The 16348-nt window shown below is 45.5% G+C and overlaps 1 long non-coding RNA gene and 1 gene segment (V, D, J or C); one reads left to right on the forward strand and one right to left on the reverse strand.

The window, feature by feature from the left end:
- The window catches only part of LOC123362979, a 45104-nt gene extending 31694 nt beyond the window's left edge, over positions 1–13410 (reverse strand). The window contains exon 1 of the long non-coding RNA XR_006576666.1: positions 13070–13410. This is a non-coding gene — a long non-coding RNA (uncharacterized LOC123362979). The remainder of the gene's footprint in view (positions 1–13069) is intronic.
- A 1770-nt stretch (positions 13411–15180) lies between these two features.
- On the forward strand, positions 15181–16134 carry LOC123363249. The segment is given in 2 exon segments: positions 15181–15629; positions 15749–16134. Coding segments are annotated over 2 exon segments (429 nt in total).
- Positions 16135–16348: the final 214 nt, after the last annotated feature.

The following is a 16348-nucleotide window of genomic DNA, read 5'->3' on the forward strand; positions in this document are numbered from 1 at the left end:
AAAGGAGCCACATGAGAACAGGACTGCTGAATTCACCTGTAAAATGTCCATCATGTCCGGCTTTATCCACTGGTACCGAGCCCCAACTGGAGAGGCACCACAGGGGCTGCTCTACCTTTCTTACTCCGAGCCTGACCCCAGCTGGGACTCCAGCTTCTCCAGCGAGAAATTCACAGCCTATTTTCAAGACTATAGAATCTGCAAACTGTTGGTGCACAAGCTGGAAAATGCAGACAGCAGCCATTATTACTGTACCGCATGGGATTATACACAGAGCCACAAACTTCCTGCAGCCCTGCACAAAAAACAACAACAAAACCACACACAACACCACAGCCTGGGGGGCTGGGCTCCGCTCTCACGTTACTGCTGCAGCAGAGTTGAGTGAGCGCCATCCTCAGATTGGCAGCCCTAACACCAACTTTCTAATCAGACAAAGCCATTTTTCCACTCGTTCTGAGGCCCTTCCCCCTGCTCACTCCATCCCCTCTCCCTTCGTGGTTCGCTGTCCCCCACCCTCACTCACTTTCATCGGACTGGGGTAGGGGGTTGGGGTATGGGAGGGGGCTCCGGCTAGGGGTGCAGGCTCTGGGGTGGGGCCAGGGGTTAGGAGTTTTGGGTGTAGAAGGGGGCTCAGGCCTGAGGCAAGGGTGCAGGAGATGGTTCAGGATTTAGGCTCCGGACAGGTGGCGCTTACCTATGGTAGCTGCGGGTTGGCAGTGCAGCGGGGCACTCGGCTCAGCATGGCACTCGGAAGAGGTCAGCATGTCCAGCTCCTAGGTGGAGGGGGGCTCTTGGCCAATGGGAGCTGCAGAGCGGCACTTGGGGTGGAGGCAGCACACGGAGCCCCGTGGCCATCCCTGTGCCTAGGAGCTGCAGGGAGATGCTGGCTGGTGCGTGAGGCCAGAGCAGGCAAGGATCCTGCCTTAGCCCCACTGTGCCGCTGACCGGATTTTAACAGCCCAGTCAGCATTGCTGACCGGAGCTGCTGGGGTCCCTTTTCAACCAGGTGTTCCATTCAAAAACCGGATGCCTGGCAACCCTATCTATAGGGCAGACAGCCTCTCAAACACATACCGTAGCCAATACAGCAGACTGACTCCTGCCCCAGCTCCACCCACCCATGCTGATGCCCCTTCATCCCAGGAACTGGGATGAGGAGCTTTCCTAGTGAGTGGCACTGGGCCCACTTCCCCAACATCTGCCTAGCAATACCAGCTCCATCTCTAAAGGCTGAACAAGCAATTGTCTTGTGATGTGACTACTTCACAAGTGACTTGAGAATGATGGCTGGGGGAGGAGAGAGAATAAGGGACAACAGGGTGGGGAGGATAAAATACTGCAGAGGATTTGGGGTAGGTGAATGGGGAAGATGAGGGAAGAGAATTTCTAGTTTGCTCACATGAGCAAGTCATTGAATTCATGTCCACTGAGAATTTTTAGCAATAACTGTAGCATTAACCAGGGTGCAGGAATTTTTGCTACCATGCTGTTTAACCCTATTCAAACCAGGTCTAAAATCATGCAATTTAAAAACCATCTGCATCCACTGTGCTCCAGCTCTCCTACCACTATCACCATCCCTGGATCTGCAACATTGCAAGGTGCTCAGTGAACCCCCTCAGAACGCTTAGGCAACAGGAAGAGACTGAATAGCCTGCTACAGCCTTGGCCAACACTGATGGCTCTTTGAGCTCATGCTTTCAATCCCTGCTTCCGAAAACCCACCCAGGGACATGGCATTACACTAACACAGACAAGGCCTTAGAACCAGATTTGCCCCAGTTTCACACTCAGCAATGGTGGGTGCGCTAGTACGGTGGTTCTCAACCAGTGGTCTGGGGATCCCTGGAGGGCCACAAGCAGGTTTCAGGAGTTCAGCCAAGTAGGGCCAGTGTTTGACTTGCTGGGGCCCAGAAATCTCCAAAGGAAAGGTCCTCTATCCTGCAAGATACTGAGCTATTTCTAAAAGGTAGTGGGTGCTCTCATCATCATCTGTAGGCACTAATGAGAGGTGCCTACTTAGGGTTACTTAGCGCTTTACAGGATAAACTCTGTCTGAACAAAGTGTTCAGTTTATTTTTAGTAGTTCTTAGACTTAGGTACAGAATTCAATCAAGTCATAAGATTTCACACTTGAGCTGGGTGGCTGCTTTTCTTCTAGTCCCTTGATCATTGTACCAGCAATCATACAATTTATATTTTAAAGAGTTATGACCCAGTCCTCAATGCAAATTTATCCCACTGTGTTCCTAAAAAACAGGATTTTCAAAGGGCTGTAGCAAGACCTGGAACATGGACCTGGGCATTAGAAGCTGAGATGATACAGTGACACAAACATTTTAACTGAATTAATATTGAACCATTAACACCTTACTTTGTGAAGCTACAAGATGTCTTGAGAATAAAAAGTTCATATAGCAAATTTCCCCGCCTCTATCCTCTGCCGCTCCCTTCCCATACCACAAACATCCTTTTAACAAAACAGGATGTGTCGCTTATCAGCTGCTTCATCATCAAGAGGAAAACAACAAATTGCTGTTTAAACATCGAGCAGGTTTGGGCTCCAATTACTTCACCATTACTGTCACAAGCTTTTATGTAAACAACAACAAAACCACCCTAAGTACCAGGGGCGGCTCAATGTATTGATCAGGAATATTGCATATTTACAGCATTCATTACAGAGTTTCCGTCCTAGAACTGCATGTTTCTATATAAACTAAATGGTAAAATTAAAAATCAAAGAACCCTATAGATTTTTATCACAAAGGCCATTTAACAGGATATAAATGTGCATGAAAATAAGTGCACAGCAAATGAATTACTATAATTGAATTTTCTTGTTTCAATATAACTGAGTTAGAAGATGGAATATTATCTGACTACTTGAGGAGTCAATTTTGAAAACAGCCATCTATCTGGAATAAACCCACTTCAGTCAATGAGACTGTTAATGTGAGTTGACTTATTCAAAACCTTCCTCTCCCTTGTACATCCCCATAAGTCTCACAGGTAAGTTAGCCCTTAATTAACGAGGCAGGGCTCAGACAGTTATCATCATCAAGAATTCCGCAGGAAGGCTTTCAGTCTATTTAAACATCCACACTCATCCACATCCAGTACAGCCCTCTTTGTGAGATCATTCCTGGTCTCACAATTAGAAAATGGCTGCCTGTGTACAAACTATAATATTTAAATCCTTGACATTCAGACCAAATTTCTCCAGGTGACCAAGTTCAGGCACCTAAATTCCTTTAGGGATCTGGCCCTAACGCCCTTTTTCCCAGCTAGGTCTGTTCAAAGAAAGGTTATAAGAAATTTGTGTTGATGGGAAAAAAAAGTAGATTTTCTCCCCCCGTCAAAAAACAGGGAGAGCACAGGTATCACTCCATGTATATACTTAATCACTATGCTTTTCAAATATAGTACATTTGTATCTATGTTTCTTTGGACAGAGTGCAAAGTAAATTCACAAAAAGTTACAGATTTTAAGGAGTTCTCAGAATAGTTTATTGTAAAGTTTAATGGGTTAAATTCAGCCCTTTGTAGAGGGGCCAGGACAAGGTTTATACAGCACTTACTTCCCACTTAAACCCTCAAAATAGGGTTTAAGTGGGGTTAAAACAGAGTAAAGACCTCGTTCTGGTTCTCTGCACAGAGATGAAGGTCACCCAATAAAAGTTACATGCTCTTGTGGAGTGGGGGGAATAGACACCAACAGATACCCAAAGGGAAACTCACAGACAGGGTGTAGATAGCAACAGAATTCACAAACAGCATACGAAACCCCTTATGAAACAATGCGAATCTATTGACGTAGGTGAAAACAAAGTTAATCCTTGTGGCAACTCAGAGTTTGGAGGACACAAGTGTTTCTAATTAGCATTTGACCTGGGAAGAGTTTGTTAATCCAGCAGATGCCTGCTCATAAAAATCACAAAGTTCAGTTCTAAAGAACCGTTTCATATTCAGTCTGTGATACCAGTTTGTTAGATGAGATGTAATAAAAGTTACACTCTCCTGGAGCAGATATTTCTATCCAGCCATACATGTGAATGCACCTTACGAGCAAATAGATGATCAAAGTCCCTGCCCCACAGAGCTGATACCCTAAACAGAGAGGAGTTACTAGAGAAACATGTATTAAATCTTGGATGAATAATGAAGGAAGGAAAACAAGGACTGCAGTGAGGTGGCATCCCTCTTTAAAAAAAAAAAAAAAGGCCCAAAGATGAATTAGGTTTTGAAGTCCCATGGGACGAATGCATTTTGACAGAAATTTGAAGCAGGGGAGATGGTGAAAACAGGACAGACTGGATCAGGGTACAATGATATAAATGTAAACTAGTAATGCTATAGTGTAGATTGTTAAAAGCAATTGTCATATGCTTTAATGAACTGGAGGGTGTGGAGGTGTGGGTGTGTGCATGCACACTACCCTCTAGTGGATGGATCCAGATTTACTCAACAATGTGACATAGACCCTATACAGCTAAACAAATTCCTTTGTGGGAATCATGCTGTTTTAAACAGATAAATTAATAGTCTTCTCCCAAAAATGGCTCTTGAAATATACAGATCACCACCTTCCTGGTGGACCCTTGATCACTAAAGGAGAGCTGAACAGAGTTCTTCTCTAGTTCAAGTAGAGTTCTCTGCAGTGGATTAGTCCTCACTGCAAAACAATAAAAACGAATATTGGAAAAAAAAGAAAGAGGTTGCTTGTAAATTAATTGTACAAGACACATTCAGATATAAATTGGCCCTTTTTCAGAGCTGGGATGAAACTAACTGTCCATGAACAAGGCTATTTCAAGAGATGGCCCTAGCCCACAGATGTATTAGCGCTGTTATGAGTAGCAAGATGTAAAACGGCCAAGTATCACAATTAAGTAGGAGAAAAACCTGAAGAATTTAAGACTGAAAAATACACTACAGCTCAATTCTGCCAGATGCTCAGTGTCTCCAGAAATGCTGTTAACACCATCAACTTCCACTGGTATCCATGTGATCTGAGGGCACTGACTCATTCTCTCCAGCAGGAAAGGCTCAGCAGCTTCCCTGGGCAAATGATAAGTGAATGACAGAAAGACAACTGCAGTGTTAACTGCACTGTCAGCAGCTCTCGTCCCAGGGCCCCTTCCATAAAATAAGTTGCAATACTATATTCCCGTGGGGGCTCCTGTGGGGCCCGGGACCTGGGGCAAATTGCCCCACTTGCCCCCACCTCTGGGCGGCCCTGTCTTGTCTTCCCCCCTCTTGTCCACCACCTGCCTATTCAATTCTCCATCAAATTCATTCATGCTTTCTTCCATACTGTCACATACTAATGGAACGGGCCCCTCATCTCATATGGAACATTGCTACCTTCTCCGCTGCAAGGTTTCTATTCCAGAGGATGTACAAGAAATCTGCTAACAACAATGACTGAGCTTTAGGCGTGAGTGAGGAGAAAACAAAAACCAGTGTATTTGTGCATAAACAATGACATGGTAAAAATATATATGAGAGGGGGTGGAAAATGGTGTTTTGACGTTTCCCTTTCCCACAGGATTGAGAGGTCACTCCTTTTTTCAGGCGGTCAGTTGGGCCTTTTTTTAGGCCTGCATGAGGCAGGACTTTGTCTCTTTGTTTTCAGCCCGGGGCCCAGATCCAGCACAATATCTCAGGTTGCTGCTGTAATACAAGTAATAAACAACAGTAATAATCATCAGTGTTGATCCTGAAACACACCTAAGGAATCTATTTGATGCCAGTGCTAGGGGTGACACTCACCCACGGTCAAAGTTGAGCAGTAACTATCTCACCATGCAATAAATCTTCTACAGCCAGTACCACTTAACTGGAGGTTACCTAAATGAGTCACTTCCTCCCCCCATCTACACAGCTCTCTCCATTCAACACCATCATTTACATTCCTTGGCTGGAGTCTAACAAGAGCAGCAAGAATGTTACTGTTAGAGACTTTTGTTCTGGCTACGGTTTGCTCCTGTAAGTGTGTTGCCCGCACTTAGGGTGACAAGACAGCAAGTGTGAAAAATTGGGACGGCGGTTTGGGGGCGGAGGGGTAATAGGCACCGATATAAAACAAATCCCTGAATATCAGGACTATCCCTATAAAAATCAGTAAACCTGGTCACCCCACTCACACTGCTCTCTGCATACATTGCAACATAGCAGCAGCAGCTGCACAGCCTTCACATTATTTCAATTTTATATTGATATTTTTTCATTGTTTCTCCACAAATGACTCCTCACAAGTGCATCTGATCCAACCTCAACCTGTCCATCACCAGGGAAGGAAGTAAAACCATACGAATTGACTATCATGTTTCTCTATCGGAGGATTTTGACAAGGTTTCTATACACTGGTATACACAGAGACCCGGTGCAGCTCTAGACCGGATTCTGTTCATCTCAACGCAATCTGTCTTGGATGGAGACTCAGATAAAGGAAAGTTTAATGCTGAAAAGATTATGGTCAGGCTAGAGGTAGACTGTCCAAACAAAATAACATCCAGTGACATTGCTACTTACTATTGTGCCTATTGGGATCGCACAGTGTTGGAAAACTGTAGACAACCTGTACAAAAACCCCAGGAGTAAGTTTATTTTGGTTGTTTTTCTGCTGTTTAATTAGCCCTGAACCACAAAATTGCTTATGGTTAACTTTATCAGAACCACAGAGTTATGTTCTGAAGGACCAGCCTATCTTTAGTCTCTGAAGCCAGTTCAGCAAAAAATACATGGTGTGCCAGCAGGTTACACTCTGCTTGAACTGATAGTATGAAATTATACAGCAATCTTAGCAGTAATGTTCAGGGAACTTTACAGAATAAGAGTCCCTGCCCCAGTGATTTTATAGTCTAAGGTGGGTTACTAAAGCAATGAGGATAAATGGAGTCGGGTTCTTCAGAATCCGTGAGAAAAGCGTGTGATTTCAGATGATACTTGAAAGAAGGGCAGAAGTGGAAGCATAGCTTATTGAATGATGCTAGAAAGACACAAGAACTCTAATGGAGCTATAATATAGAAATATCATGGATTGGATTAGCACGCATCACAAGGAAACAAAGAAGTGTTTAAGGAAAAAAAATGAGGTTACTTGTAAATTAATTTGACAAAAACATCAGTGTAGAGTTGGCCTTTTTTCAGAATTAGGACAAAATTGACTGCAAATATACAAGTGCAGATCCATCCTATCTCAGTAGAGGGCATTAGCACACAGATATAATAGCCACTGTACATCACTCTATTTACAGAACAGAGGGATAGTCTCTCACTGAAGTAGGAAGTGATATTCCTCTACTTCACATTTGGGGAACTCAGCGAGAGCAGGATCCTGGGAAGTGCTTAATATCTTCAGAGGGGTTCTGAGTGCTGTACTGGCAACAGCATCCCTCGGGGCAGCACCTCCCATGTTCAACAGGTTAAGAAAATAACCCCCAAGGAAAATTAGTCTCCACTGTGCCATCACCATGGCTCTGCCTGTCCCTTCATCTTTGTATTAGTTACAGTCATAGCTAGGAACCCCAGTCCCAGATCTGGTCCACACTGCACAGGGCACTATACAAACGAACAAGCAAAGTTTGCATCCCTGCCCACAAACATCTTGGTGCTTTCTTCCACCACTTGTGTATGGAATCTCTCCTCCCCCCCCCTCCCAACCCTAAAACCACTAGCCTCTTCTCCTTCAAATCCCTCTCAAGACCCACTCCTGCTACGACTCCGACAAGAAATCTGCTGGCAGATAATGACTCTGGTTGGGGAGGGTGGGGGACATGGTATATTTAAACATGAAGTACCAAAAGTTCTCTGCTGGTGCAAATACCCTTTCAGACTGAAGATCTTTGGGACAGTCACTCCACATGTTGCTACATATAGTACCTCACACAATAGGGACACCATCCATACAGAGGCCTCTGGAAACCACTGTAATATAAATAATTAAACGGCCAGTTCTTCATTACCCAGACTACCATGGTACAATCTACGCTGGTCTAAAGACAGTGGAAGAGTTTGCTTCATGCCAGATTATGGTCTTTGATCAAAGTAACTTCGGATGAATTTTAGCCATAACTCTACTTATCTTAAATTAGCATATGCAGCCAGCAAAACCTCATCCCGTCTTAACTAAATGAGTCACTTCCTGTCCCCAGATGTACCTCTCTGTCCACCCCAACACAACAGTCACATTTCTGATAGATGCAGGACCAAGCAAAACCTGTAAAATGTTACTACTTCAGGTTGTTATTCTGGCTTTGGTTTTGTCTTGTAAGTTTCTTTTTTACCCTTTTTCTACACAGTTGTACATTACAGAGTAACAACTCAACATCCTCCAGATTCATGTTAATTTCATGTTTTCTTTTCTTGCTCTCTTCCTAGATGGATGCGCACAAATACATCTGAGACAAGCTCAGTTGTCCGTTACCAGGGCAAAAGATAAAACTGCAAGTATAGACTGTGAGGCTTCTGGCATTCAGAACTTCAGGAGTGCTGTTATACACTGGTATCGACACAGACCTGGAGAAGCTCTGGAGTCGATTTTAGGACACAAGCTGATAAATCAAGTTTTGACAAGAAGTTTAGGGTTGACAAAACAACTGAAAAGTCCACCTGTACTCTAAAGAGTAGACAAACTAACCTACAGTGACATGGCTACCTATTACAGTGGCTACTGGGATCGCACAGTGTTAGAACACCATAGACAGGCTGTACAAAAACCTCACTCTATTCTGAGCCACAGACTTTCAAAAGAGTACAAAAAAACCCAAAAAAACAAAACAAAACCCCACACACCTAGTTGCCTTTTTAATCTTCATCAACAGAATGCACGAGTAGATACTCATTTTCTCTGAGCTAGATATAAGACCAACACACACAACTGATATTTGTAAGTATGGCAGGTATAGATTTAAAAGTGGGTAATAAAAGCTAACTTTTATAGATACAGCATAGCATGTCATTGACCACATCCTGCAGATACCTATAGTAGAAGTCAGATATCCAGTTCCTCCTTCATTTCTGTTTAATAATCTTTAAAAAGCCATTCCTATCAAGTCACTCCTTGAATGTTCTATATGCTTTCTACCATTTTTTTGGGCTTGATACAGGGGTCGGGATACGCAGACCAGGGGACCGATAGCAATATTGGTTTTAACACTATTACAGGCAGGGACAACCTTTGGAGGATGTTACTCTGCTGAAGATCCCTGATTGGAAGAGAAAGCAAGTTTTCCAGGCCTGTGACAGAAGGCCATTTATCAGGATGACGACATTCCCCTCCCCCCCCCGCTGACTTAAGAGCAAATCAATGAATGGAGAGGACTAGTAAGCTACCAGAGTGGTCAGAAGTGCTGGAACTAGGGATGCTGCTGCACCTCCTGGCTTGAAGTGGTTTCCATTATATGCAGGCTTTACAGTTTGGTTCAATGGCTCTCAGCACCCTGACTATATATAAATTATTAGAGGGGTATCCATGTTAGTCTGTATCCACAAAAAATAACGGGGACTCGGGTGACACCTTAAAGACTAACAGATTTATTTGGGCATAAGATTCCGTGGGTGAAAAAAACCTCACTTCTTCAGATACATTGGGGCCTTGGCTACACTTGAGAATTACAGCGCTGGTGGTGGCTTTACAGCGCTGTAACTCACTCCCCGTCCACACTGGCAAGGCACATACAGTAACTCACTCCCCGTCCACACTGGCAAGGCACATACAGCGCTGTATCTCCCTGGCTACAGCGCTGCTTGTACTCCACCTCGACGAGAGGAATAAAGAGAATAGAGCTGCTTCTGCAGCTCTGGGGTGCCAGTGTAAACAGGGAATAATCTTACTACGCTGTAACTGACCTCCGGAACCTTCCCATAATCCTTAAGTAAAGATAACTCTCTTTGTTTTGTTGTGATGCCTCTGTTTGTTTTGTTGTGAACTCTGGGCTCCGGGACCTGCTTATCAAAAAAACAAACAGCTCCTGTTTGCTGTGAATGAGCTCCCTTTGGAATGCCCACAGCTAGTGTTTGCTTGGAGAGGGGGAAGGGAGGGGGCTTGAGGAGAGAAGCAGCACGTCGGGCGGGGGGGGTCCATTTCGGAGCGGCTGCTTATCTGGTCTGTGAGGAAAAAAACAAAGAGGGCTATTTGCTTTCAGTGAGTAAGAGGGGAGGCGGTTGGAACTTGCAAGGCAGCTGCTGACACAGTGTCGGCTCCAAAAATCCACTCTCTGTCCCCCGCACGCTCCGTCACACTCCACCCCACCCTTTTGAAAAGCACATTGCAGCCACTTGAACGCTGGGATAGCTGCCCATAATGCACCGCTCCCAATGCCGCTGCAGATGCTGCAAATGTGGCCACGACAGTGCGCCGGTAGCTGTCAGTGTGGCCAGATTGCAGCGCTTTCCCTACTCAGCTGTATGAAGACAGGTTTAACTTCCAGTGCTGTACAGCTGCAAGTGTAGCCATACCCGGAGTGAAAATTATAGATACAGGCATATATATGTATATTGGCACATGAAGAGAAAGGAGTTACCTTACAAGTTGAGAATCAATGTAGAAGGCCAATTCAGCCAGGGTTAATGTGATCCACTCCCAATAACTGATGAGGAGGTGTCAATACCAAAATTGCTTTGGTAGTGAGCCAGCCATTCCTAGTCCCTATTCAAGCCCAAATTGATAGTGTTAAGTTTGCAAATGAATTGTAGTTCTGCAGTTTCTCTTTTAAGTCTGTTTTTGACGTTTTTCTTTTATTGAAGAATGGCTACTTTTAAATCTGTTATTGAGTGTCCAGAGAGACTGAAGTGTTCTACTACTGGCTTTTGTATGTTACCATTCCTGATGTCTGATATGTGTCCATTTATCCTTTTACGTAGAGAATGTCCAGTTGGGCCAACGTACATGGCAGAGGGGCATTGCTGGCACATGATGGCATATATCACATTAGTGGATGTGCAGTGAATGAGCCTCTGATGGTGTGGCTGGGTCCTATGAGAGTGTGGCTTGAGTAGACACAAGGACAGAGAAGGCAACAGGGTTTGTTACAGGGATTGGTTCCTGGTTTAGTGTTTCTGTGGTGTGGTGTGTAGTTGTTGGTGAGTATTTGCTTCAGGTTGCACATTTAAATTCCCTCCACCCCCCACTTGGATCACACGTGGTGGGGAGGTTGGAGGAAGGGGAACCAGGGAATTGGCATGGCTTCTACCCACAACTGAAGCAAAGGCCACCCTATAGCACATAAATATCCTCCATAACAATAGTTGTATAGGTTTTAACCCAGAAATTTCTCCCACTTATGCTTCAGTTTCCCCCTATAGTAACAACAAAGGTGGCAGCAGTGGCCACTTCCCAGCTGCAGCTCTGGCTCCATTGGTGCTTCCTCTCCAGTGCTTTCCCTGGTCCCAAAAAAATCCTCAGAACATGGACCTAGGACATTCCCCAGCCCAGCTGGCCACAGAGTCTGTTCCAGGATCTAGTCCAGGTCTGGGCTCTGTTCCTGCTCCTCTGCCACCCGACAACCCTGTGGTGCTACCGTCATCCCCTCTGCACCAGTCTAGAACTCAGACTGTCTCAGCTCAAAAAGCCTGTCATGCAAGAAGGGAGGGAGCCATATTCAGGGTGGTGGTGAACACCCAGTTAATCTCCTTGTAGTAAGGGCAGGTAGATGGGCCACTACTTTTGCTTGGCATCCTTTGCCTTGTGATAGGCACCTGAAGGGTTTTGATTCACTCCCAACATTGAGAGAGCCATCTGCTGGATCCCCTCCTCTGCCAGTCTCTTGGAGATGCTCTCGCACAGATGCTGGTTTCAGGCACCCCTCCCAAAATCATGTTCTTTGCTGTGCTCACACCAGAGAGCAATGAGAACCCTGATGCTTTCACCAGCTAAGCCACGCTGGGACAGCATCTTCTCAAGCTGTTGGAATGAGCTGAGCAGGGCAGAGGTGGAGCAGGCTGGATGAAATGGGGCATTAAATGCTGACTGGGTATATAAGCCCGTAGAGGCAAATGGAAAGTTAGTACTGTAGGTAGAAGGCCAGAAAAATACAGCCCTGGGGAATTGTGGGATGGCATTAGAGGACTATCACATCTGAGCTCCACAACCTGATATTCAGCTGCATCCCCACTCCAAAGTAGGCAGCTTTGGTCCAACCTTAGAGCAAAACCCAAGTTGTAATCTACACTCCCAGCCAGGCAAGCAAGCCCAGGTTCAAAACACATACAAGCCTGGGCATAAGGGTTTTGTGTGAGGACGAGAGAGGGGTTTTGACTAAAACCAGGGTAAGAGCCAAGGTAAATCTAGAGTGACAACTCACCCTGAAAGGCATAAAGCAGCAATGTTCCCATACTTGCTTCCTCCAGTGGAACTGACCCAGGGGTAGCAACAGAGAGAAATTGTAGGGAAAAAAGTCTAGTGTAGACAGATGAGGCTAATTGACATTTGTAGTTTCATAAGAGAGGGTGTAAGGATTTGAGGGTGGGTTTGAGTTTGTTAGGAGAATACTGAGAGATTAAAATAAGTCATTGTATATTAGCCACCCTGCCCATGAGTAATAGGTTTCCTTACCAGCTCCAAACCTATCCCCACAGTCCCCTCCACTACCAACTCTGATCAGTTCTAAACGCAGTCTCCAGAACCCCCTTCCCAACACCTCCTTGTGGGGTAGTGTAAGAAGTTCATATTGGTTTTTCAGCTACAAAGGCTGAACGGAGTACAGTGACTCTTCAGATGATTTCTAGCCACTGTATTACAATAGCTTACACATTCTCCAAAGTGCAATGTATACATATGTCTTAACTCGGGGGTTCTCAAACTGGGGATCAGGACCCCTCAGGGGCTCATGAGATTATTACATGGGGGAGGGGTCACGAGCTGTCAGCCTCCACCCCAAACCCCACTTTGCATCCAGCATTTATAATGGTCTTAAATGTACAAAAAAGTGTTTTTAATTTATAAGGGATGGGGAATCACGCTCAGAGGCTTGTTGTGTGAAAGGGGTCACCAGTACAAAAGTTTGAGAATCACTGTCTTAACATTAATAACAATTAAATATGCTGTCAAAGAGTAACTCACCATCAAAATGCCCCTATGTGGCTCACAAAGTCTTCTCCTTTGGTTCCCCTGCCAACAGCCACTTCAGCCCTGCTGTGGTCTACTCCTGGTACCTCAGCCCCCAAGCAGGTCACATTCACTCCCACCCCTTCCAGGGTTACAAAGAGTCACACAAAACAACAGGCCAATGACCTTATGACAGATCTTCAACCCAAGTTGGGGCTCAGTAACTCTTATACCCCTTATCTCAGGGGGCTTTTATGCCACCTTCTTTGGCAGCCAGTAGGGGAACATAGGCAAGCAGGCCGTGTACTCTGGGCTTCAATCCAAGAACCGTGTAGCAAGCAGCAACAGACAGCCTGTTCCTCCCAGCCAGCATTCATCCTTAATTCACCCACCCAGTCCTACCCAGCTGAGCATAATTCTAAATTAGGCCTGGCCCACCCTCCAGATGCAACTGGATGCACTAATTGCTGGCTGGCAGTGGCTCAGTTTAACTCTTTCTTTGCCGGTGTGTGGTATACACTTCATCACATATGCTATTTAATATCTCACAGGTATGTGAATATATATCATATCTTTAAAATGAAACCTTGTGGCAACATTTTACCTACACATTTGAAGCAAAATTACATGCCCGTAATTAAGTGTACAAATGGCCTTTTTTGAATGACAGGATAAGGTCAGTTATTAATGTACACAAGCATGTGTTATATCTCAGTAGAGGGCAGCAATAGCACACAACTGAACTGACAGTGGGGCAGCTTGTGGTGGGAAGTGTAAGACCTCTGCTGGGGCTGAGCTGTGCTGTCAGTGTGGTGCAAGCGGGGCCAAGCCCATGGTATGCTCCTCCGAGAGCGGGCTGCAGGATTGCCGGAGCGGAGGCTCTGCTCCCTGGGGAGAGAAGGGAGGGAGGCCATGGCTGGCAGCTCTGCAGGCTCTCTTGCATGGAGGGACGGCTAAGCCGCTTTAACCCACCTCCCTGCGCCCCAGCTTCCTACCCTCCTGACCTGGCTTTGGTGTGAGGGCCAAGCACTCTCTGCCTTCACAGTCCTGCCTGCCCCCCACCCTCCCCTGCTGGAGCGAGAGCCCAGCATTCATCTCCCCAGCCTGGGCGCAGGACGGACTCGTGAAGGCAAAGCAGGCCACACGCTCCCATTGCCCTGTTGCAAGTGTACTTGGCCCGCTGCTCCGGCATGCCAGGGACTGGAGAGGATAGTGCCCATTTCACCTTGCGGCTCTTTAAATCCTACCCTGCCCGCCGCCCCCCTTCACACCCAAACCCGGTCCGCTTCCCTTCCCCACCTAACCCGATACCCCACTGACTCAGTCTGCTTCCCTTCCCCTCTCCAGCCAAACCCGATCCTCCCACTGACCAAACCCAGTCTGCTTTCCTTCCCCGCGGAAAAATAAATTCTAAATGATTAGTGTTACTCTGTGACAGTGTATTGTGTATAATGTATGTGATTTATCTTAAGATCCATGCTATGTTGCGCAAAGTGAAAACAATAATGTCAGCACTGTCAGGTTATTCATTTATTTTCATTAAATATGTAGACTAAATAATTAAATTAATAAATGTTCAAGCCAAACGTGTATTAATTCTAATGAACGATGCCACATTATGCAGTATTCATTTTTGAAAGTTTTTAATAAGCGATGCTGAGGGGGGAGCAAGGTGAAAGTTTTGCCTAGGGCGCAAAATATCCTTGCACCAGCCCTGGACATCGCTGCTGGCCCACATGAGCAACTGAGCACAGCTTCAGGCCCCGCTAGGAGCAATGAAACATCCTAATAACCAAATTACATATTCTCCTAACATGCGTGTGCCCAGGGGCATGCACAAGTGGGGGCAAGCAGGGCACGTGCTTCCCCCTCTCCCCTCAGTATTCTTCTAAAAAATAAAATGCTTTTCTGCTCTAGCTCCAGCCCCAGCCCTGGCCACTACTCCAGCCCTGGCGGCTGACCACTGTTCGCTGCCTCAGCCCTGACCATGCACTGCTCCAGCCCCCGTCCTGGCCCATGACCTGCCCCCTGCTCCAGTTCCCAGCCCCGGCTCTAATGGGCTCATCCAAAAGCGGTCAAATTTAATTTCCTGTGCATGCCCCTGCTTGCTGTGCCTGTAAAACAAACCAAAAATAAAGCACCTGACAGATGGAAATCACGTGGGATTCTATACAAAAAACTACACAAGTTTCACTGTACTTGCGTTCACTTCTGCTTTAGTAGATGTGGCTGCATTATCTGGAGGACACAATCCTGGATTTGCAAACATTTTTACCCCTCCAGATTGTTTATGAAAACAGATGAGACTTCAGCACCCTCCGCGCTCCCGGGATTTTAGCTTCTGACCACCTGACCACATACATAGTTTGATGCTTCTGAAAACTTACCCCACACATCTGCAGGCAGGAGACCTCTCATTGGATCCTGCTAAAACAACCCATTTCCTCTCCCCAGCTGCACCTCTCTCCTCGTCTCTCCATCTGAGGGGTTATTTCAGAGTCCTCTGTTTCAAGTTCAACCCAACCAGTGAGAATGTTACTGCTGCAGGTTCTTATTGTGACTTCAACATGGTCTTGTAAGTCATTTTTCCATTCTGTTCTTTTCCACATGCACCCATTCCTTCAGCAACAAGACACGATCCAAATTCCTTCGGCTTCAGGTTTATGGTATCATTTCTCCTTTTTTTCTTTCTAGATGGATCTTCACAAATAAAGCTGACACAAACTCCACTGTCTGTCACCAGAGCGGTAACTAAAAGTGCATATATGTGGTGTAAAATTTCTGGCGGAAGTTTTAATTTTAACGATGATTATATACACTGGTATCGACAGAGCCCCGGGGCAGCTCCAAAGAGGATTCTGTATATTAGAGGAGAATTAGTTTCTACAGATGAAGGCTTTGACAGCAAAAAGTTTAAAGCTGATAATTATGTTTCTGCATCCACCTCAAAGCTCACAGTACACAACGTAGCCAGTGAGGATGCTGCAACCTATTATTGTGCCACCTGGGATCGCACAGTACTAGAAAGCCATAGACAACCTGTACAAAAACCCACTCTGCATTCTGAGCCAAGTATATGAAACCAGACACATCCCTTATCCTTCCTCTCAACTTGGAACCAACAGCAGAAACTCCTGACTGGTTTCTGCAATAGGACAGGAAGAACAGCAGCACAGAATTGCAGTTTTGAATTACATTTTGTTACAAATCACCACACAGCTTTTAGAGCTGGCCAAAGTTGTTTTGACATAGTTTATTCTCCCCAAAAAATGCAATTTCAGTTTAACTGAAACT

The sequence above is a fragment of the Mauremys mutica genome, chromosome 2 (genome assembly GCF_020497125.1).
Source record: "Mauremys mutica isolate MM-2020 ecotype Southern chromosome 2, ASM2049712v1, whole genome shotgun sequence".
NCBI lineage: Eukaryota > Metazoa > Chordata > Testudines > Geoemydidae > Mauremys > Mauremys mutica.